Below are 25024 nucleotides of genomic sequence, written 5' to 3'. Positions count from 1 at the left end.
AGCTGCTGCTACACTACCATTGTCCTGTCGGAGGTGCCATGGTAATGAGACAATTCAAAGCAGGCTAATGAGGTGCTGATGTGCATATTCAGCGCCTCATTAGCGTAATGATAGCAGCACAAGCATACTTCAAATTGCAGATTGACAGTGAAGATGGGGGCAGCTTCGAAATAAGCGCCTGGCTTTGACATTCCCTTACTCCAATCTAGTTCTGTGGGAGTGTAGTCCGTTGTGAAGGAGTGATCGCTAACAGGATTCCCAGTGGTGCTTACCAGTGGAGAGCTGACCAGCTCCATGAGCAGTGTCTCATGAAAGGGTTTCCTGGGGGGGGACAGCAAGGGGGAAGTGGTGAGGAGGGATGGAGAGGAACTGGACAATGTAATCTGGCTGTGCCTAGGACCTTGCTGTAAGAAATACTTAATATCAGAGAAATATCAGAGGTACCTGTGTCATCCTGCATGCTGACCCTAGCCCCTGGTTGATCCATGTTCTTCCTGCACACTATGTCCCTCCTTCTCACTCCCTAACAGTGATGAAGGGGAACAACAAGCAATGTTGTGGTATGAAGCCCTCTGCCAGCCTCCTTAAATGATGCCCTTTCTCTCCCTTCTGTACTCCCACACACACAGCCCAACCACCTGCCCAATCCCCTCTTCATGCCCCAACCTTATTTCTGAACTCCCAGTCCCCTGCCTTGAGCCCCTCCTCGCACTCCCCAACCTGGATTCCTGTATCCACTGAATCCTACATCCTCAAGCTCCTGCCCTGATTTCTGCACTTTCAACATTCTCACCCCCTGCCCTAAGCCCCTCCCCAAGGGATGCAATACAACAGTACCTGTGATAAATTTAAGTAACTTTTGTTTTTCACCATATGCGCACGTTCATGCATGTGGTTCAGCTTGCCAGAATGCAATTTCATCTTCACCTGCAGATGCATCTCAGGGCAGTTTACCACTTAACTCTACAATATTTGGACAGTTTCATCTGCCTCCCTCCATTGATCCTGGACTCCTGGCATTAGCAGATGGTTCAGAGGAATGCATGCTTTTAATTTTTTTTTCTTTTGCCAGTGAGGACAGTTGTCACTGACAGTGACATCCAGGTTGCTGAAGATACAGGTTCTAGGGTCGGAGCAGGAAGTTTCACTCCATATCAACAGGCTGTAGTTTCGTGACATCTACAATGCTTGTCATGCTTTTCTTGATGGCCTGAAAGATGCAGTGGATCACATACTTACCAACAAACGCACCATGATGCTTTTTCTGTGAAAAGGTATTAAAGAACCTGCTCCAAGGTGCTTAACTAAGAAGCAATCGGGCTGTGGTAGTTCTATACCCGACAAAGGACCAATCTGAGAGTCAATCATTTGTTCCAGACCCCGAATCATCTCATTACCCCCTAAGCAGGATTTTTTTCATGAGTCATCAGTGCTCTTATGAACCCCAGGCTTCTGCAAATCATATTCGTGCCTTGGGGCATCCAGGCAATCAATCTGTTCACTGTCAGGGGAACACAGGAAATGTCATCGGTTCTCCTCTTGATCCCCAATTGACACCTTCCACCTCAGTGTGCAGTCAACAGTATTTGCTTGTCCTTCAGTCTTATGTCACAGATCAACACCAGGCTGAAAGTGAGCTTTCAGTGTAAAGAAACTGATGGGTGGGGATTGATTGGTTCAGCCACATATACCCAGGGGAAGGCATGTGGCCAGGAGTCACAAATGCCACCCTAAAGGTATTGCTAGGTAAAATGCTCTGGCTCCAGTTGCTCTGTGTCTGTGCACACACAACATGGCTGCATCGTATATTCAAGAGGCACAGTTACAGTAAATAGTCATTTGTTCCTGATATATTTTTAAAATTCTGAGACCATCTACTTGATGCACACAATAGGGGTTATACCTCATACTAAATCCATTTAGAAATGCACTCTTACCTGGCATTGCTATCAGGTCTGTCTGTAATTCGTTGTTTTCAAATACACTTGTGTCAGTTTGTCATAAGTTGTTTAAAAATAAGATATATGCATATTTCATAGAGCTGGAAGAGACCTTGAGAGCATCATCCCTGTTGGGTTGTGTTTTTTTTTTTTTTTTTTTTAAAACCTATTTGTCCCGGACCTCTAAATAGCCTGCTTAAGGACTGAGCTCATAATCCTGGGTTTACGAAGCTAATGCTCAAGCCACTGATCTATCCCTCCCCACCGTCAATCTGATGAGTTGCCAGCAGGGTGCGTTTTGTTTTTGTTTTTTTTCGTGGGGGTGGGGGTCTGTGGCAATCTTTTAATTTCCATTGGACACTGCTGGTGTGTTAGAAGTTTTCAACTTTTTAAACTGCTGCTTTCACTTTTCATCTTAACTAGGAGGTATTTCTAAATTACATTGCCTTTGCTCATGACTGCAGAATTACACCTTTTTGGTCATCTTATACCACTATCTAATATGCTTGTCATTGACAACATATACTGAACTGGACACCACAATGTAGTGAAATGTGGCTCCTTAGAGCTGCACACATGGAACACTCTCCACCTGCTCCGCACACACACCCCACCACTTAGTGGGACAAGTGTGCGGCAGCCGTGGTGGCACCTCTGCGGCTCCAGCCTGGAGCCACAGGGCTCCTGCAGCCACAGCACAGCTGCAGCCACAGCACCCGGTGCAACTCCAGCCACGGCGTCTGGCATGGGGTCCAGTGCAGCATCCAGCACAGCTCCCGGTGAGGCTTCAGCCCCAGGGCCTGGTGCAACTCCAACCCCCGGCCCTGTCTCAGCTCCAGCAGCAGTGGAGGTTCTAGTGGGTCACCAGCAGGCTTTTTTGGAAATGGAAGAGGCAGCATTTATTTTGAGCAAAAGGGGAGCTGTGGCGATCCTTTAATTTCTGCTGGACAGCACTGATCTAGCAAAATGTTTTTAAAGGAGTCCCAATTACCATTCACATTTTTATGTGTAAATCATCCGAGTTAGTGTTGCTAATAAGTGCTTTCAGCTTGGGAAACTGTCCAGTCAGCCCTTTTCTAGCACTGAATATATGGTTGAATTGTTTTGTTTACATGTAGCAAACCTAATGCAGACGCACTCTAGATCAAACAGCAATTGTGGTTGTTCTCTGCAGGATGTCGAACTAGATGATCTAATGGCCTTCAAATGTATGATTCTGTAAACGAAAAGTAACCTGTCACTTCCCAGTCCACTACTTGATAAAGACTAAGAGGATGACTTATGACTGTCTTGATCTTTCAAGGAGATGACCTGATGCGCTGTGTGGATCTTTATAATCAAGCCCAGTCCAAGTGGTTTGAAGAAATGGTGACCACCACTCTGGTATGTATCAGTGTATAGGACTTTGTATTTGTAATGCTGCTCTTTTTTCCTTTCTCTTCATGGTGGAAGGCCTTCAAGATAATCTGTCATGATGACCACCCTACTTTCTCTCTGTTTACAGCCACAGTACAGAAGAGATAAAAGACTTTAACCTGCCACTATGTTGCCCATGCAGTGAATCAATTGTAATGCCATTTGAGGAGGGAAAAAAGAAAACATTTTCCTTGCTGTATGAGTATAAAGGGGCAGTAGTTTGAACTGCTCAGGGGTTAGAAATGGTAGGAGTAGGTCAGGAAAAGTGGGGTAAGTGGGAAGAGGGCAGAGCAGAAAAGGTTGCATTCTAAATTGTGAATATGTTTATAAATTAGTAAGATTTGCAATATTTTTTTTATCCCATGGTTTCTCAATTTACCTCACAGGTATCCTCAGTATGTGCATAGCCTGAGATAATTCTTAGTAATTCTGCTTTTATGAAGGCATCATACGACAGACCTCTCGCTGTTGGGACTTTGAGGATTAGTCATGTGGGAAATGTCCTGGCACTTAAGTATTTAATGCTTTCTGGAGCACCTGTAAGTGGGTTCCAGGGCTCTTCTCCAGTATGCTTCAAACAGCAGTACCTAAGGGGCTTTGAAGACTGTAGATATTGCTCTCAAGAATGGGAAATAGGCACAATCCTGACAGGCAGTTAAAACTTTACCTCTTTTTTTTTTTTTTTTTTTTTTTTTTTTGCTTCAAATGCAAAAGAATGGGCCATTCTAGATAAGGCCTGGGCAGTTGAGATCTGAGTTCTCTGTGGGCAGGCTCATCAGTCAGTACTCAAAGTCCACTAACTTTCAGGGAAGGCAGGTGGGTGAGCAAAAATCCTCAGAGGTGATCTCTTCAGAGAAGCAGAATGACTGATAGTAAAGAATTTTCTTCTTTGAGGAGTGCCCCCGTGAGTGCTCTGCCTAGGTATTATGATAGTAGTTCCCTTGGTGCACTGTGGGCACAGGACAAGAGACACACACACCGAATGTGATGGCTACTGCGCGCACACAGTCTGCCAGCCCCTCAGTTCCTTCTGTGCTGCTGCTGGCACCAGTCGGCACCCACTGCTGTTCCCTTAGAAATTTTTCTTTGTAGTTAGATACTTTACCTGTTTTAATAGTTCTAGTTTTAGTTGATGTGGTTAGTGTTAGTTCATTCTTCTACGTTAAAAAAAAAAAAAGATTTTTCTTCTAAGTTTATTGTTCAAATTAGCATGCCTCGATCACCAGAATTTAAACGATGCCTGACATGTAGAATGTCCATCTCGATGGACATCCTGATGGTCATTTCCAGTACATGAGGTGCTTGAGAGAAGGACACTGTACCTCCAAGTGTACCCACTGCAGAAAGCTCACAGTCAGAACTAGGAAGGCTAGAGAGCGCCCGCTAAAATACTCCCTCACACAGAAGTCTATGAGGCCAGTCCTGGACCCTGAGCATTCTCCTCCATCCTTAGAACCTTCTCTTATGGCTACATCGGAACCACCATTACCACTCCTCCAGTCTTCACCGGCAGCGAGTTCCACAGGGGCTAAGAACAGACCATTGGACTTGTGGGACAAATTGCCTCATAAAAAGCAATCCTATAAGGAGAAAGCTATCCCATTACCAGCTCGTAATAAATTACCACACCATGAGGTTCCAGGCACCAAGGTGATCTGAAGAGCTATAGTCCCATCTAGGTCTAGTTCTAAGACTCCAGCATACAAAAAGCCAGAATCAGCACCACCAAAAGCGTTGGCAAGGACTCATACACCCTCAGTAATGACTAAGACATCTTCACCATGGAGCATGCTGCCAGAACCACCACTGCCAGCCGTCCCTATGCTGCCACCGTTGACACTGAAACCACAGAATAAGGCACGTACACATAAGACGGACTCTCCACAGCAGTGCATGCCAAAAAGACAGCACCAGTACAGGTATCTCATACTTCTGCTGCACTGGCAACTATGTCTTTTTTCCTCCGGGCATCATGCTTTTTCCTACAAAAGATGACCTGATGGTATCCTTGGTACTGGGCACCCCTCTGTATGGTACTAACAACATGCCACTCTCTCCTCACCTCAGTGTCCTGGCATCACCTTCGGCCTTTAGATGGTTTTACTGACTCCATCCCCATCTCAAGAGGATACATGAAAACACAGGGAAACAAAAGGACTGTAGTGACGGCGAGCTGCTGGGCCTACGTCACAAAGGACATCTCTGGCCCAAGAAGGACTTTGCCTGAAACAAGAGTTAGGTTGAGAAATTACGATTTGTAAAAAGTTCTCAAAGTATTAGGCTTAGCAGGCATGTTTTGTTTTATTTTGCTTAATAAGTTACTTTGACTTGTCTGCTATCACTTGCAACCACTTAAATCCTACTTTTTTGTGTAATAAAATCACTTTTGTTTAATAAACCCAGTGTAAATAATATTTACCCAGAGGGACAGCATCTCTTTCATTGGTAAAAGGGGGTGAACTATATGAGCTTTTTAAAACTTCTATACAAAGTAAGAGATGGATTTATTTGGGTTGCAGTCCCATTGGCCTGTGCACCTGGGTGCTGTCTCTAGTGCCAGCACTGAGCTGATCTCGTCTGTGTGGCTCTGCTGTGAGGCTGTAACCCCAACTCTGTGCCCTTGCTGGGGGAAACTGGAGGGTCTGGCTCAGTGGGATAAGGTGGTGGGTCACCTGAGAGGGCAGGTAAGCAGGCTCAGTGATATTCAAATGATAGTCTCAAGAGAATCTCTGTGATCAAACCCACCACAAACCCATAGTCAGATTTTGATTTTTAAGTTTCCGTTTACCTTCTGCAGAGAATTTTCTGCATAAGGGTATGTCTGCATGGCAGCTAGAGATGTAATTTCCAGCTTGGGTAGCTAGATGTGGGAGGGATAACTCAGTGGTTTGAGCCTTGGCCTGCTAAGCTCGCAATTGTGAGTTCAGCCCATAAGGGGGCCATTTAGGGATCTATGGCAAATAGATTTAAATAAAAAAAATCTGTCAGGGATGGTGATGGGTCCTGCTGTGAGTGCAGGGGACTGGACTCAATGATCCCTGCCAGTTTTATGAGATAGGTTTGTCTCCATATATATGCACTACTTTTGATTCACTTAGCATACTAAAAACAGATGTGTAGCCACCACAGCGCAAGCAGAAAGATGAGCTAGCTGCCCCCAAGCCCTGGGCAGAATTGTAGTCCGGGGGGGGGGAGGTAATTGCCTCCCTTTCAGTGTCATAGCAGTTACATTGGGCTTTATGGTGCACTAATTCAGTCAAAGCCAGCATGGGTATTTCTGTCAAAGCTGAAAATTATACCTTCAGCTTTAGCACAGAGGTGTACTTAACCATGTGCAAATCAGCGGTGTGATTTTTTTTTTTTCCCCCCACAAAGAATTGTTTGACTCCTCTTTGATTGATGGTCCCTGTTATATTGAATTGAGGGTTTACAGAGCCAAAGAATTTGAAAGTAGTAGAGCCCACTGGTCCTTGCATGCACCCTTACTCAGCCTGATGATTTCATCTGAGATGATAAAGGGTGGATTGGACCAACTGTATCCTCATTTACGTCTCTACTCGCCACATTCAGAGCTGCTAGTGTCCTCGTAACTCCCTCTGACACATTTTTTAAGAAGTCTTAGAAATGTTGATAGTCGTCTTGTTTTTACATGTAGTTTTAGTGTTTTTGGTGTTCATTTGGGGAAGTAAGAGATTTTGGGATCTGTTTTTTCACCAGTTTCCTCCCAGCACCCACACCTGAGTCACGAATTATTCTGAAGATGCCAGGGTTCAAGACCTGTGCCTCCTTTCTGCATTTGTTCTTGGACAGCAATTAGTGCCAACACTGTCTCTACTGCTTGAGAGATGCCTACATTTCATCCAGGTGCAGTATCTACCTCTCTTTCCCAACCTGTGCCCAGGAGGGCTGGGCTCTCCACTCCTGTGAGATCTCCATTAGATCCTGACAGTAAGTTTTCCTCTGGGCTCAAAAAGGGTGATGCCAGTGAAAGTTGCAACCATGGAGAAATGACCCATTGTAAATACTATAAAAGTTTCATAGGTTGGCAAATCAGTTGGTACAAACCATTGAGCCACACGTGTTTCTGACAACCATCAGTTTCAAAATAACCTTCCATTCTGTCTGTGATTCCAACTGAGGAGTGTGAGCCACTGACACTGGGGAGACTGGGAATGGCACCTCAGCCTCATGAACTCTTTGGGAGATGTGAGGTCTCCACTGATGACTCTACTATTCGTGCCTAAGGAGGTCCAGTCTGTGACCATGAATTTCCATCAATTGAGTTGTGCTCCCACTCACTCAAGTACAGATTTGTATAGTTCCACCGGTTTTGATGGCCTCTGCATTTGATCCATGCAGCAAGATTTTGCCATTAGAGGATTCAGATGGAGAACAGAGGTCACCTGTTCCCTACGGCTGTGAATACCACAAGGGACTGCCAGCTTCAGGGCAGTAGTCTCCTTTGCCCCAACAAAAGAGCCACAGGTATCCCACTGCATGGCACACTTCACAGTGTGTTGGATCCACTCTGTTGGCTGAACTGTGGGTGCTAGGCTGAATATGTACTTTCAAAGCCTTCCCACTGAGTAATGAAGGAGTCAGTGTTTCAGACATCCTCAAGTAGATACACAGAACCAGTTCAGGAGGATGAACTGACCAGTCTGCCTCCAGTGATACCACCAGAACAGGATCAATTCCCATCATCTTCCCAATATGCAACTGTGTCCTTGGCTCCTTCCTCACCTGCAGATCAATTTTTTCAGTTCCAACACCACCTATGTAGAGTGGCTGAAGACTGGAGGAAATACAGGATGAACAACATCAACTTCTTGACAGTCTTCATGCCTCAGTACCACTCAGGGCTGCTCATCTCATCAACAATGCTACTGTGTCGCTGACAGCTGACTCAAACTGTTTGGTCCACTCCAGCTACTTGCACACCTATTTCAAATGGCAGAAAAGAGATACAGTATACCTGCTGTCAGGGTTTCTGTTCTCTCACTGCATTCAATTCTTTTAATTCAAGTGGCAACAGAATGGGCTAGGTAACAGCCTCCACATTGTGCCCTTCTCCTGGACTACCTCCTGTCCTTGAATGCATCTCATTATTGGGTCTCACTCCTAATTCCATCAGGGTCCAACTACTGGTCATCGGTGTGTTCCACTGCCGTGCATCCACTGACTACCAGATTTTAGAAGGGTCTCCTCAGAAACTTTCTGTCAATTCAGTCTATCACTTCCCAATGTGCATTCAACCTCATTCTGTGAACATTGATTAAATCACCCTTCAAATGTTGGCTTTGTGTTCTCTGTCCCTTCATTCATGAAGTTTGCCTTCCTGTAGCTATTACTTCTGTGAGAGTGTTAGGTGAGCTGGGGTCATGACTGTCCTTATAGAAAGTAGCAGAAATGTAGCACTTTAAAGACTAACAAAATGATTTATTGGGTGATGAGCTTTGGGTCTGTCTCACGAAAGCTCATCACTGAATAAATAATTTGTTAGTCTTTAAAGTGCTACATTTCTGCTGCTTTGGTTTGCTGGATTGCAGACTAACATGGCTACCTCTCTGCTACTTATAGAAAGTAGTGAAAGAAGAGTGTACAGTCATGGACCCCATCTTACCTAACATTCTCACAGATATAATAGTGGACCCTCGAAGAATTCATGTCAGGGACTTCAGGGTGGGTAGGCAATGGCATTTTTTCATCACAGTGAGGGAATGTCAGCCTTCTGCTCTCAGAAGAATCCTTGGGAGTGGAATACAAGGCTGTCCTTTATTTTCCCCCTCCACCACATTGTGGGGTGCCGAAGGAGGAGGATAGGGAACATGGTGAAGAGAGCATGTGGTTCAGCAGGGACTGCAATGGGTGTCTGGGCTTCTGAAGCTAACACTGGAGGAGCTCTGTTTGCTGCCTCATCAGCTGCTACATTTCCTCCTGGGTCTCCAGTTCATGCTGTCTGATGACTCTCCTTGCCTCGCGATCTGCTCTTCTTTCTTCCCAGTCAGCCCACCTCTCCTCCAGCATGGTTCTCCTCCATGCATTTAACTGTGCCCTATCCATGCAGGAAGCTTCCATGTTCTTCATGAACATATCTTCTGCATTCATTTTCTCCTGTGGATCTGTGCCACTTTTAACTGCTGGGGGAGGAGGGGGTTGAGCAGTGGTCAAATAGCTTGCTGTTGAGCACATTGCAACAAAACATAAGTGAAGGCCAGACGTTAAGGAGCTACATTAAGGAGTTTTACAACACACAAAGGAATTTCATGAAAGAACCTCTGCAGAACGCCGTAGGGATGTATTCCCTGCAAGGACAAATTATGGCTTTTAAGTGTCCTCTTGAGGCAGTTACAACACAGAGATTTTAAGGGACCTGCTTGACTTGATTTGTTTCTAGCCATGGTAAGGCACAGATTAGGAGGAGCTTGCTTTCAAGCCTGTGACTGCAAAAGCAGTTTCTGCAACTGTGCACGTTGCAAGCATGGGGCAGGGAAGAGGCTAGAGTCTGTGGCAATGGCAGTCACCATGTGCTTCTCCCCCTTTGCTGGGGTATTGCACCTCTTCTTTCCACCTGAAAGGAAGGGAGGCATGGGGGGGCAAGCAGGGCAGTGCAGCATGTGCTACTGGGGTTTTTGTGTCTCTCTTGCAAGCACCAGGTGCTTCTACTCACCATTCTGCTGAGACTGTAAAAGTTTCCCTCCCTGCAGAACCCTGGGAAAGGGAGGGGGTGGTCTCGGCATAGCAGAGCAGCCTGCATTTACCTCCCAGTGGCTGTGTGCCTGGCTCTCTTGTTTACCACATGGTCTCCTCCTTTCATCCCCGTCCTCCCTGACCCCAGCTGGGACAATGAAAGTTTCCCTTCTTCAAGAAGTTTACCAGTGGGTGTTCCATTTAAGACATTTACAGTGTCCTTGCTCTTATGGTCAGAAGGTTTAGCAGCAGTGCCCCACCACAGGCCATCTACTGTCCCACAGTTTCTTCTCTACCTCCCTTGGCTGAGGTTGGAACTCCAGCAGCTGTTTTTCTTCAGAATAGCTTAATATGTCAAAGTTAGTTATTAGATCCAGATCTTTCATCTACATCTTTATACCCCTTAGTTCTTTTAAAAAAAAAATTAAAAAATCCTCTTTTCCCTTTGATTTTCTCCAAGTTATTGTTTTGGCTGGTGTCCTTATACACACAACTGGTTTTTTTTTGCCCCTCCTTGTTGCATTTAAAAAATTCTTTTCCCTCATTAATAGGAGAAAGCCAACTATGCCAGACTCACCAGGATTCAAAAGATGCTCTACATGCAGACTCTGAATTCCAGTATCAAATGGTCATTTTTGATGTATCTGGTGTCTAGGTGAAGTATATGTCACCTAGAAGTGCTCACATTGCAAAAAAAGGCTCTTGACCAGATCACTGAGGATGTGGGATCTACAACTTAAGTTCCTTCTTATGGAGGAATCTTGAATACCTTCCTCAGACCCTGAGAACAGAGCTTCCCCAGTACAGGCGCTCCCAATAGTGGCATCAGAGCAATGGATGACAAAAACCAAGCAGCCAGCAAAACACAAGCAAAGTCTTCATCCCAGAGAGAATGATTGAAAAAGAGGCCTTATCGACGAGGCTCTGGGAATAGTGAAGGTACCAGTGTCCTGAGAGGAGAAGGCAACTGCTAAACCTCTACCTGCCATCAATATGTAGCTGAAGAAACATGCCATCCACTCCAGCTGTTCTGTGGAGTGTGCACATGGCACAAGGCCTGTCAGTTCCTTTTCAGCCATCCCTGGCTGAAGATGGACTTCAGAGCTGCTTTTCTTTCTGAGAGGGGGAAAAAAAAACAAAACAGAAATTTACTATTATTTTTAGTCTTTCACCTCATAGACTTAATTGTGCTATCATCTCAACACTACTACCAGAACAGACAAACAGGCAGCTGCTGCCAGAGCAGTGGCTTTTTTCCTTTTAACTGGCCGAATTCCCCTGGCTTTAAAAATGTGACTCGTAGAGAATCAGTGCCTATTTCAGATGGTCATCCCTCATGCATGAAATGCTTAGGGGAATCTCATGCAACCAACAAGTACCCTCTTTGCCTCAGCATGTTGGCAAGAGCCAGGAAAATCTGTGAAATGCAGCTGAAGTCTTAATCTCTGGGAAAAGTCTTTTCTTCCACAAAGGGACAAACCAGATGAGATGTGGATGTTGCAAAAGCTCTCTGCCAAAGCAGCTTTATCTCCCCGCAAGGGCTCTCAAGCTGTTAAGTCTTCTCCGGCACGCTCTTCATCAGCATTGCCTAGAGCTCCGCATTTTCTGATGCCATCGGTATCTGGCACCGTGGAGGAATGCAGGTCAGCCTCAACCAGGAGAACTGAGGCAGAGACCAAAATAACCATATCGGATGGTGTTACTGAGGCACTGACTTTGGAGAAAGCTGCATATGCCTCCACCACCAGTTCCAACATGTTCCCCTTCTGTACCAGAACAACCGGCACCACTAAGAAGGCTCAGCACAAAATGCGGCACCTGCAAAAGTCTACACAGCCTGAGATAGTAGCAGCAGCAGCTTGCTCACCACACTCTAATGCGCAGGGGCGTACTGATATATATGTGAGAGTGCTCCTTACCCATCTACACTACTATCCCCAAAATGTCATTAGGGTAGTGGGCATAAGAGCAAGCACTCATTTCCTTCTCCATTACAGGCTTCATGGTACTCATATAGGGACTATTTCCTTCAGCAGGATACCATGTGGGTCAACCAGCCATGGTTGTATGCCCCACAGCAGTTTCCACCACACTGGGGCCCCTGGGGTGCATGACAAGGCTACCAACCATATTCTTCCCATACCTACCATTCAAAACGCACTATTGCTCAATGACATCACACCTCCAGGCACTCACCCACAATCTCTGTACACTCCTCACCTGCTTATCCATCTTCAGTAATCTCCCAAGTGGGTTCCAATGATTGTGATGACTTACCTCACTTAGACTCAGAGTGCTCCTCACATGCTCCTAGATCCACGCAGAACAAAGCGTTGTTCCAGATCTCACCCCCTCCAATAGGAGATGGTCTGAAACCTGTTCAGGAGTTATTTAAACAGGTAGTCTAGTCACAAGGTATCACATGACAAGAGGTTCAAAACAAACAGTATAGATGACTCATGATTCTACAACTCTCAGCATCCTTGAAGATAGCGTTGCCCATCACCAGGGCTACCCTTGAACCTTTGGATGCTCTCTGGCAAAACCCAGCCTCTGTCCCGCCCACAAATTGCAGAGCCAGCAGAAAATATTTCATCCCTGCAAAAGATACAGACTTTCTCTTTGCACATCCACAGCCAAACTCACTTGTTGTGGATTTGGTAAATCACAAAGCTAAGAATCCACATTTTAAATCTACCCTCAGTCACAAAGAGCCGAAATGATTGGACACTGTTGGCTCTAGACTATACGCTTCTGCTATGCTCCAGTTTCGTACATCGAATTATACAGCCCTCCTGGCCAATTATGACCGTGCCAGTTATGCTAAATTACAAGACCTGATACAGGATCTCCCTTATAATAAACGACGACTCCTCCAGTCCATTATCTAGGAGAATTTATCAATAGCTAAAACAGCTCTCTGGGCGGCTATGGATGTCACACACACCGCGACTAAAGCCACAGCAGCAGCCATAATAATGCATACAGAGACATGGCTACAGTCATCACGGAGCTACACACAAAGGTGGAGGATCTCCCCTTTGACAGGAAACAACTTTTTGCTAATAATGCAGGTGAGATTTTACAGTATATAAAGGATTCTCAGACAACACTCCATACTTTGGGGCCATATGCCTGACCTAATAAGAAATGTAAATATAGTTCATATCCTAGACCTAGGGACTATAATTATAATCGTTACAGGCAACAACAGAGGCCATATGATAACAGGCCCAAGCAACATTCAAACAGGAGGAGGACACAGCAAAACCACTCTACCTTTCACAAACAACAAATTTGAGGTTTTGGTCAGGGGTCTCAGCAACTACCCCACAGCTTCAATGCATCCCAAGGCTTCTTTTCATCATCACCTGAGACCTTTTTGTCAACTATGCACCCAAATCACCACAGACAAATGGATCATAGAAATTATCGGATCAGTATATCCTGTCCCCTTCACATTTACGTCCCCTACCCAGCCCCCTACACTGTCCCTTTTTGGGGAGGCTCTCATGGGCCTCTCTTACAAGCAGAGTTACAAAAATTGCTCACTCTAGAGGCAATAGAACCCACCCCCAAAGCACACTGGTGGAAGGGGTTCGACTCCAACTGTTTTCTCATAACCAAAAAGATGGGGGTGGAGACTGATCTCAGGAAACTGAACAGATGTATTTGCAACACAAAGTTCAGAATGGTGACCTTGACAACCATCATACTGGCATTGGACAAGGGGTACCAGTTCTCAGCTCTTGACCTCCAAGGTGCATATTTCCATGTAACTATCCACCCATCCCACAGAAGATTTCTCAGATTCATTGTGGGCCAAGACCATTATCAGTACAGTGTTCTCCATTTTGGCCTCTCTAGGCCCCTAAAATATTTTCAAAGACACTTTCTGTAGTAATGGCATTTCTCAGAAGACAAAATGTTATCTTCCCCTGCTTTGATGATTGTCTAATCAGGGGTCCTACTTATCAACAAACTACTATCATGACAACTACCACCAAAGAATGGCTTTCTCAACTGGTTCTTCTCATCAGCATGCAAAAGTCTACCATGTAACCCACGCAAAAGATAGAATTCATTGGGGCAGTGCTAAATTTGATCACAGCAAGAGCCTGCCTACCACCACAAAGATTTCAGGCTATCTGCGTTCTTGTTCATCTGGTCAGGCAGTCCCTTTCTACAGGGACTGGATGTGTCTCCAGTTATTGGAGTACATGGTTGCCATAACATTTGTAATTCTGTTTGTAAGACTACACATGTGCTGCCTATAACATTGGCTCACATGCAATTACATACCAACATGACAGCCTCGAGAAGTTCCTCATGCTTCCCCGACTAGTGCTGCAGTCTCTTGAATAGTGGATGTTCCCAGCCAACCTCCTTGTTGGTATACCTTTCCACCAACCAGACCCTTCAGTGATTATAACAGATGCATCACTCATAGGTTGGGAGGCTCACTGTGGTGCAGCATCAATAGAGGGAACATGAGCTCAAGATGAGAGACACTTTCACATCAGTATTGTAGAACTCAGGGCCATTTGCAGGGCTTGCACCCATTTCCTTCCCCAGGTAAAAGGCAGAACTACGTTTTATGTCAATCAACAGCGGGTGCCCAATCACACATACTATGTGCCGAAGCACTCAGATTTTGGAACTGGTATATCAAAAAAATAACTCCAACAGCAGTGTACATATCAGGACAACAGAGCATGAGGGCCAGCAGAGTGAGCAGATATTTCTCAGATCAGCACAAGTGGGAGAGCAAAACCGATATCCTCCTCTCAGTTTGGAGAGGAAATGAGGTTTCACAGCTATAGACCTCTTTGCAACACCTCACAACTGCAGAAGCCACAGATTATGCTCCTGAGTGGGACTAGGCAAGAAATCAAAAGGGGATTCGTTCACCATTCGATGGACAGGCCACCTACTTTATGTATTTCCACCTATCCTGCTCATCACCAGAGTGATCAACAAGCTCTTGTGTTTTATGGTATGGCTGCCTGAGTTCCTTTATTTTCATATGTCCTTTGTGTATCCTTTTTCCTACACGCACTGAGAGATCTTGGCATAGATGTCTCTCTTTCTTTTTTGGCTTTGTAGCTTCACCAGCACAGATTCATCGCCACACACAGCAGTGAGGTCTTGGATCTCCTGGACACTCCATGCTGGAGCTTATTTTGAGCCTTGGAATTTGTGGTCAGATTTGCTGCTGAAGTGTGCTGCCTACTCCACTTGCCCCATTGGCCAAACAGGAATTGAATTCATATTTTCCTGGGGCATTTCCTGCACACCTGAAGAGCAGCACAGCTAAAATGGTTGCCAGAGTGGTCGCTTTGGGACACCATGGGACACCTTCAGGAGGCCAAGAACGTTTAGTTTCACGTTCCATGTACACTACCCTAAGGTCAGATTTGGCATCACTTCTCATGAAAAGCGGGAGTACACAAGTCAACCTGAGGAGCCATTAAAGTCAATGGAACGGATCCTGTAGTGTGGACTGATTCTTTAGAAATTCAGCTTAAGTCACCTACGTGCAACCTAATCCCATAGTGTAGACCAAGCCGGAGAGAGAGCTTTCTTCCTCACAGAACAGGACTGGGGAGTCAGCCTGCCAGCTTGGCAGGCATGTGGTGGTGCTGCTAAGAATGTTTTTACTGTAGTCTAAAAGTCTGACAGCTCTTACTGGCCAAAGTCTACCAGCAGCTTCAAGAAGCAGGCAGGCCCCACACTCAGGTGCTTGGATACATCATCAGAATCCAGGAGAGACAGTGGCCTAGAACTCAGCTAACTCTCATTGAGGGCAGAAATTTTTAAAAAAGGGGGTCAACTGTCAACTGTCAACTAAAACTTTGCTTGTGTCCACTCATTCTGGCTGGTTAAGTTATGGGAAGCTATGGAGGAACATATTGACATTCCTCCAGGGAATGAGTTCTCTGGTTATAGCCCGTGTCACTAGGCCTCCAGAGCAGTGCTTCCTGGGTAATTTCTGAGTAATTTCAGCACAGTAAGCAGGGCTGCAGCCAGGAAACAGTGCCTTTTTGTCCCTATCCTTCCCTGCTCTCAAAGGCAGCAGCCCTTCACAGACCCTCTAGCTCCTGCCTTTCTCCATCTTGTCAGGAACTGCACAAGCCTCCTTCCCTGTTGCACTGGCTCCTTCTTGGCTCCCCCACAAGTTGCACAGAACACAAGCCAATCCTGATGCCTCTGCTCCTGCACTAAGTGTCCTTATTGGAACACTATGCACACAACCAGGCTCTGAAGCCCAGACTTTGGACAGTTGCCCCAGCTGTCTGCAGTGATGGGTACCTCGATCATTAACATACTATAAGCTGGGCTTGCGTGCAGCACTCTGGACTCAGCTACTGGTCTAGATATGGGTCTTTTTTCCTTTCACAGGAGTTGGAGAGGTTGGAGGTGGAGCGGGTGGAAATGATTCGGCAGCACCTTTGCCAGTACACGCAGCTGCGGCACGAGACAGACATGTTCAACCAAAGTGTGAGTCTTCTCTTCTTTTAGCTCCCTGTGGTTCAAGATCTGTAGTGAGGCTCTTTTGAACTCAAGCCTGACCTTATATACAGTGAGCTAAATTCCACTGTCTAATGGAGATTGAGATATAGTTGGTGTCAGTTTGGGAGTCTGGTTGTGCACCTACCACGGGTCTCCAGACACAATGAAAAGTGCTATGGCACCTTATAGACTGACATATTTTCTGAAGCATAAGCTTTTGTAGGCAAAGACCCACAAAAACGTATGCATGTGATGCCGTGGGTCTTTGCCCACACCTCAACTGAAATATTTCATCATGGAAGCCCCACGGTGTAGGGTGTGGTTGAGAAGCGCTTGACAGGAGGACATGTCAAGTTTTTACACCTCTCCTAGCTGTATGATTCTCACTCTTCCAGCAGCACGTTTCCCCACACAGTCCTTTATTGTTGCAAGAAAGATGGTAATCATTGCAATTATTATTTCAAAATAAATATAAAATCTTGTAAAACTGGCACCTTTTCAAATACTTCCATATGTGATATGTATTCTGATGTGTGGTATTCAGTGTCCTGTGTTATATTTTGGATATATAGTCACATTCCAGAGATCATATATTCATAGCCATATACATTATAAAGTATATTGATAATTGTCACATGGGAAGTTATCCTGGTGCTCCCCTCTGCACTAAGGTATGGTATCATGGGTGAGCCCTGCCTTGGTTTCCCCTCCTCCAGGCAATAAACAAGTACAAATAGGCCTTCAGGAGCCATAGAGCAGCTTCTGAGGCAGGTCTCATTTTTATGAAATAGAAAAAGATGACACAAAATATAAGCAAAATCTTCAGTTGGCTCTAGGTGTCACTTGTCTTACATCTTGGCCCTTTAGCTACAGAGACCTTGCAGGCTGAATTTCTTGCCTGGGGCATGAGCCTCTGAACAGCTGCTTTTTGCTGGCTGCCATGCAGACCATGTGCTCTTTACCAAGCAAGTCCCTGCTGGCTACCTAAGAGGATTCGTGCCCAGGTCATTCTCCTGAGCTGCTCCTGTACCTTCCCTGGGAGATACTTTTCCCTGGGACTGCTCCTCTCTCCATAATCACCTCTGCCTGCAAGTAGCTTCCCTAACTGAATTCAGGTAGCCTTTTTATTAGGTTCAGGTGCTTGTTTACTAACTAACTACTAAGCAGTGACCTGGGACAGTGACTTACTCCCAAGCCTTCAGAAGGCACTCGCTGGGCAGCAATGCTCCTTAAAGGGCCAGTTGCCCCGTGACAATAATATTCAAAAGAAAATGTTACAAGAATGTTTTGGTTGAAAAGTCAAGCACCTAAAAGTTCAGAAATATGTGAGATACAGCTGACCGTGGAACCCTAATTTAGATCCTTGTTCATATGCATTATGATAATCTCTACCTACATGATCACGTTTTATTCACAGGATGATATTGTAATTTATCTTCAGCATTCAGTATGTGCCTCAGTTACTACAAACCATCTAACCCCTACACTGAATAAGGTTTTTATTTTTTCACAGCTCTTACTGGGGTGCTCATCACCATGATGATTGAGCCTTGCAAACTTTAATGAATTTACCTTTAAAGCACTGTGTAGGCAGGGAAGGGTTAGTAGTCCCATTGCACAAATGGGAACATAGGGCCAAGAAATTAAACTGCAAAAGTTCACAGTTATTTGGGGTGGCACAGTGACTGGGTGATGGATTGTTCTGATTTGTTGAGCTATTGAATTCAGTTGCAGTTGCAGGTCTTCAGCGCTAGTTCAAATCAGGCCTTGGATGTCTCAGGCTAGTCTCCCACAAAACAGGAACGCATAATTAGTGACCACTTCTGAAAATGTTCATTGTAAGTAGTTAACCTAATATCACACAGAAATTCTGTTGCAGAGGTGAGAAAAGAACCCAGATTTCACAAGTCCCAGAAACAAAGATAAAATCCTCTCTCCTATTTCTGCAGTTTACTACCATACATACTGCATAATTTCTGCCTTCTCCTTCAGACAGCCTTATTCGCTACATAGCTCTGACCCTTTTAACATCCATCCTGTGTAAAGTATGATGAGGCAAGTGTCCTGTGAAAATAATAGTGTATAGTCATGCAATTAAGTATTTTCCATAATGTAAATTCCCGAAGGATCAAATTTAAGGTTGCACAGGCAATTTTAATTCTGGGATTGGAGTCTTTCATTTTACAGCTGTTTGGCAATTATTTTAAAATAGTTTTTGTATGCAGTTCCCTAGAAAGGAAAGGAGAGAAGCCTGGTCTTGTGTTTTAAGAAAAATAGATCAACACAGGTGCAACTATTTGCTAAGGAACAGAATGCTACCAATCATGTTTTGTTTCTAGCTCTTGGAGGGAAGTATGATCTAGTAATTAGATCAACAGATTGGGACTTAAAATTCCCATGTGCTGTTGTATCAAATGCTGCATATATTTATCAATGAGTTTGTAATGATAAGCAGAAGGAGAATTTTATAGAAAGCAAGATGAAATACATAAATGTGAAATTCTGTTTGTGAGAAGTATAAGTAAGGATTGGGGTTCAATTCCAACCTGTACCAGAAGCCGCTTTTTAAGTCTTTACTTATCCTGTCTGTAAAATATGGGAAATAATTCTTAACTCCCCATTCATTACAGAAAGGAGCTTCTCTTGCCATAGAGCAAGGAGTATTTTGTTATGTAAGAACAGGGATTCTCCCAACTCCCACATGGAAACTCTTTTTACGCAATCAGTCCAAAACAATACAATGTGGGAAGATTGAGCAGTCATTGATCAAGTTCAGCCTCAAATGGTGATTTTTCACATTTAAGAACTTGGTTAAATTAAAACCAGTTTTGAGGTGGAGAGTGTAAAACATTTCCCTGCCTCTACAACTCTCTCTCTGAAAATGCCATGTTCCTATGCCAAGCCTATGAAGATCTGGAGGTATTCGAACGACAGTTTACTTTATTTAATTGACAGGTTTTTCTCCCTGCTAACTTTATTCTCACAAAATTGAACTATTTTTGCTCAAACATTCCCAAAAACACAACTGCACCTCAGGAACTGTGGGTTCTGAATCTAGCTCTACCGCACATTCTCTGTGAGACCTTGGGTAAGTCATTTATGCTACCTCTGCCTAGAGTTCCCATCTGTAAAATGGGGGCAGTAGTACATCCTTCCCCCACCCTTGTCTGGTTGTCGTTTCTGTTTATAGTTTGTAAGCTTTTCATGGCAGGAACTGTCTGATCAGCATCTAGTACAAGGGGAACCCTGGTCTTAGGTCCCATAAACACCACCATAATACAAATAATTATTTGTAATAACAGGGTGATAATGCAAAATGTTAGGCAACCTTCACTTAGGTGACAGCACTGATTGCGTGCATGCATGTGTGTGTGTTTGTGTTGGATGCGATTGTTTTATGTTTTTGCTTATTTGATGAAATAATTCTGAGGGCTCTGGCAAAATGATACAGCTGTATCCATCCCATGTTGCTATCTGGCTGCATATTGACCCTGCCTCGCACACCATATGATGCATTCCAGTTTTGTAAGATTTAACATAAATATTCAGTGTCCCCATGAAATTTGTGTTGGCCTCTCTGCTCTCTCTGGTGATCTGTGCATGCCTGCTGCCTCTAGGACAAGACGGGCTTCCTGGCTGACCTGGCCTGGTGCCTGCCTGGCTACTCTGAACACAGTGCCTTTCACCATGCTCTGCTGAACAGATGTCAGATATGCTTGGGGCCAGAGAATGAGTGACCTTCTCAAGGAAAGGGGAAGGGTCTCTGTGGACCTGTACAGACCCCATCCCCGTGTAGCCCCTCCCTACTGCTGAATACTTGGGACAGCCCCTTGACACCCCAGGAGCAATCACGATCGCAGTTACAAGAGGAGAAAGAGAGACTTTAGGCCTCAGGAGGAGAATTCCATCACTCCATCCCTTCCCTGGCTTGAGGCCAAACATTCCTGGGTCCTTCCTCCACACAGCCCAAGTGTATTCCTAGGTTCCCCCCCACCTCCAGCCTAGACTCCATGGTCAACATTCCTGGGCTTTTTCCTCCCTGGACAAGCAGTCCTGGGAACCCACAGGAACAACACTTCTGCCCCTCACTTTGTGTTCAGCCTGAACGCAAGCATTCTTGGAGCCCACCTCCTCCCCACATGCTCAGGAAGAGAATTTCTGACCTGGACTTTTGGGCCAGTACATTGTAAGGGGTTGGTATGCATTCCTCTGTGGCACTAGGAAATGGATGTGCTCAGCATTTGCATACACTGGACTTGGCTCGTCAGAGGTCTGATTCCTGTTGCACAGCTTGTGTTTTGTTTGATCTCCCATTTACGGTTCCAGCTAATGGAGAAGTAGATGTATTCCTGTGACAGTGACACAGCTGATTCAGCTGCATGGATCTCTTGCAGCAGGGCTTGCTCTGTGCTCTGATATATTCTTTTGATAATTTCTCATTCTGCTCTTTTTAGACAATAGAGCCCGTGGATCAGTTACTTCAGAAAGTGGAACCTGCCAAAGACAGGGAACTGTGGGTAAAAGAACACAAAACTGGAGATATCAGACCTGTGGACATGGAAATATAGAGTGGTATGCGATGGGTTTGCTGGTTTATCCCAGCTAATGGATTTTGTAAAAGGTCAGAAGAGGTAAAGGACAGGAAAAGAGTTGTTCTGCCTGGATACTTTGTATTTATTGCCAGAAGGGAGTATCTCTGTTGCATATGATCATCACACCAGTCCCCATTGTGCTATGCCTTACGTTCGTGACATTCCAGGTTTAAGAAGCCAGATGTGTCTGTTCTTCCTGTCAGAGGTTTCCAGTTCCCAGTGATATGCTACTTCCAGGAGAAACTGAGGACCTTGCTTCCTGGTTTGAAGAGAGCTCTGTTCTTCAATGACTGTGCACTATACTAATTGTTTGACGTTCTTTGTGTAGAATGTAAGAACAGTTATGCCACAGGCCTCTGCCATGGGAGACAAATGAGTTGACCATGGATGTGAGTACTGCCACTGTTCAGCTGGATAGCCTTGTGCACATCACACACTTTTTCTGGTTCCCCCACTTATAATAGGGGCTTATAATACCTACCTCACAGGGATGTTGTGAGGATACATTGATTTTGTATAATACTTTTAAGCACAACTTCCTTGATACTGTCATAGATCTGAGTGCAGAGGGGCATGGCCTTTTTTCCAATGCAGTAAACAAGGCAAAAGCCTAGGAGAAAACTCCACAGACGAAATACACCTCTTAAGCCCTTCCTATTTTATACTCCCACTCAGATACATATAGACCTTCTATCATCTCCATTTCTCTTTAAGGCTAATAGAAAGTAAGAGTGAAAGGGGCCTCTTGCAGCATCTGTTTACCAGGAAGGACTCAGGTGTGCTGTAGCTACCTCATTAATTGTCTGGTTGACTTAAGAGGTAGAAAGGGAACGCTTGCCATGGAATAAATTAAATCTTCAAGCCCATTCCTGCCTATGCAGTGTGATGTCCAACAGTCTCAGCTTTCTAATACTCCCTTGGGGAGGTAATTTACTGGGCAAATAGATCCAAATTTAAAATAGCTCCCTGGTCTGTAGCCTTTTGGATGTGCATCCACCTCTCTCTCTCCACCTGTCTTTCTCTCTTTCCTTGGTATTTAAATCCATGAGACATCTGCAGATAGTTGGGACTATTCCAACCTGTATAGGTTTTTATATACAGCATTCATCACTGTAGCACTGCTGGAAAGAGCTGAGATAACTGTGCATCTGTTACATGTTGTTTGGTCTCTCATCTCCCCCCCCCAGTCTTGTTTTGGTAGTTTTAAAAACATTCTTATTTTTTAAATATCCCTGTCACTACGTTTTATTTTATAGAAGACAAGCTCAAAGTAATGTGCCTTGCACTTGAAAGTGGTGAGGTTATGATAGTCACTAGTTCCTGGGACAGTTCATGCCACAGTCTTGGACTGGCCCCTGAAAAAATTCTGTTTCCTGCACAGAGAAGTTTTACCCTCATTATTGAGATTTCTACTATACCACAAGAATATAGCTGACCATGGGCTTCATCCTGGAGCTTTAGATGGTCTTATAGGGTTCAGGCCGTGCAGTACTGTGAAAATAAGGACCAAACCATGATTTGAAATTTAATGGGAAAGTCACAGTGTAGAGCATGGGAGACAAGTGTAATATACTTGTGATGGCTTGTGTTGCTAAGGAGTTTCTCAAAGTGGAGTTTCCAAACAGCTGAAGACTTCCTGGCTAGGTGTATCATATTGTTTTAGTCCAGCAGCGATGAAGGCACACATAACTGATGCCAGAGTTTCCTCTGCCAAGATGAGACAGAGGTTACTCACAGCTGGTGTGATGTGAGAGCTCAGCCTGAGCAAGGAATCCAAGAATACTGCTAGAGTAGATTATGGACTGACTTGACCAGTTGTGAATACAAGCCTTCTCATGAAGGCTTCATCAGGGCTACAGATTCTTCCACATACTTTCCTCTGCCCACCAGAGTCATGTCTGTTTTGCTTGGGTTTGTTTTTAGCCAGCTATTCTTTATCCATAAGCTGATCTCATCCAATTGCCGAGCCGTCTTGGTGGTAATGGTATGGATATAGTGTGTCATTTATATATTCCTGGCACTTGAGTCCATGTTGTCATACTGGTTCATCTAGCTGTCTCCTGTAGACGCTGAATAGAGTTGGCAAGAGAATTCATCCTAGGGTCTAGTGATGGAGGAGCAGTTTTCTCCTCACTGCTTTTTGAGTGCGTACCTCCAGGAAGGACTCAGACCACTGTAGTGCATTTATCTGGACTCGTGCCTCCTCTCTTAGGTTGTAGTAGTAGGCATCCTTCAGTCTACATAGACTATGGATCATGCTGGAGTACCTCTCCAGGCATGAGCCTGGGCAGTTTTTTTGGGGGGACCCTGGGCTGCCCAGATGCCAGCGTCCCCCTCTCAGCTTTACTGATATAGTCCAAAGGAGAGGATAACCTCTACATCTGGTACCAGGTCAGCTGCAGGAGTTTCCGGGTCAATGCCAGAAGTTGGCGCAGAACGGCCTTAGGTCTCCCCTCCGGATTTTCTGTCAGGGTTCACTCTTAGCCTTGCTCCTTCCCAGGATAACCCACAAGGTAGTGGGGCCCTCTCTTAGGTGACCCAGCACTATCTCATTGTCAACAGGGCAAATGCTAAAGAGAAGGAACAGAATGATTGTCTCCCTCCATTAATAGCAGTGGATCATATGTCAGTCCTGTTAAAGCAGTCTCAAGTACATATCCTGGGTGAGTTTTGTAGCTGGTGTTAAGCTAGCATCTTTATGAAATTGGCTAGCTATAAGAGGTTTGGCACTGGGTAGTAGTTTGCTGGGACTGAAGTATCCAGTGCTGGTTTCTTTGGTGTTAGCCAGACTTTTGTGGTTTTGAAGAAGAAAGTAGTGATTCCTTCTCTGACATGTAATTGGCTATTTGAATCACGAATGACACCAGTTGTTTATGGCTCTCAACCTAGGAAGGGTGTGGTTTTCCGTTCGGGGTTTTGTCACTGAACTGTACAGACTGTGTATTTTTGAGGCCTTGTGTTTTAAGGCACCAAGCATGTGCATAACCAGGTGACACTCAGTGGAGCTGAGGATACCTGGTACTGTTCATGGTAGAAGAGAGTTGGAAGTTGATGGCTCAATAGTGCGTGAAAAATGATAGCTCCTGTAAACATTAGGACACTTCCGACCATGGCGCTTCAAAAGCACCGCTTTTGAAAGCACGCAGCTCAGCATGGCTACACCGGGGGGTCCTTTTCGAAAGGACCCGCACCTTTCGAAATCCCCTTATTCCAATCAGTGAGTGGGATAAGGGATTTGGAAAGGTGCGGGGTCCTTTCGAAAAGGGCCCCCCGTGTAGCTGCGCCGAGCCGCGCACTTTTGAAGGCAGCACTTTCGAAGTGCCGCAGCTGGAAGCGTGCTAATGCTAATGAGGTGTTGAATATTCAATTCAGTGCCTCATTAGTAGTCTTCAAAATGGCCATTAGCATGGCTATTTCGAAGATTTGTGCCTCTGTAGACACACCCTTAGGGATTGGGGCAAATAGATGTCAGGGTGGTGCTTGGCCCTGCCAAGAGGGCAGAGGACTGGACTAGATGACCTCCCAAGGTCCCTTTCAGTTCTAGGAGATGTGTATAATTATTATAATTTTTGTTTGCTTTTTACCTGATCAGTCTTTTCTCTGACTGAAGAACTGTGGATTTTGGGACTCATAGTAAAGCATTCTTAAATGAGTTTTTTAATGCAGGCATTTCTATTCATTTCTTGTTACCAATCAGTTTTACTCATAATTAATTATGTCTTTTCAGAATTTGCCTATTTAAAATGCTAAGTGTAATGCATATTACTAGTTGGGCTTGTATTCTCTTTTAACATAAATATTTCAGTCAGCTATGACAACCAGCACCTGTTCAACAGTTAAATTTTTATGTCAGGTCCAAATGAGGGCTGCAAT

The 25024-nt window shown here is 44.9% G+C and overlaps 1 protein-coding gene across 9 annotated transcripts in view; it reads left to right on the top strand.

Moving 5' to 3' along the window:
- The window catches only part of GAS7 (growth arrest specific 7), a 161682-nt gene extending 137385 nt beyond the window's left edge, over positions 1-24297 (top strand). For 7 of the 9 annotated variants that reach the window (XM_075014664.1, XM_075014662.1, XM_075014663.1 and 4 more), the window contains 3 exons: positions 3244-3323; positions 16449-16547; positions 21014-24297. In XM_075014664.1, coding sequence (XP_074870765.1) covers positions 3244-3323; positions 16449-16547; positions 21014-21127 — 293 coding nt within the window. In that variant the 3' untranslated portion in view covers positions 21128-24297. Of the gene's footprint in view, positions 1-3243; positions 3324-3444; positions 4001-5423; positions 5720-16448; positions 16548-21013 lie in introns of those variants that run through there. The other 2 variants (XM_075014667.1, XM_075014665.1) reach the window with 2 other exon arrangements.
- The last annotated feature ends 727 nt before the right edge of the window (positions 24298-25024 follow it).

This window comes from Carettochelys insculpta, chromosome 20 (genome assembly GCF_033958435.1).
Source record: "Carettochelys insculpta isolate YL-2023 chromosome 20, ASM3395843v1, whole genome shotgun sequence".
In the NCBI taxonomy this organism is placed as follows: Eukaryota; Metazoa; Chordata; order Testudines; family Carettochelyidae; genus Carettochelys; species Carettochelys insculpta.
This window is presented reverse-complemented; position numbering and strand designations above follow the sequence as displayed.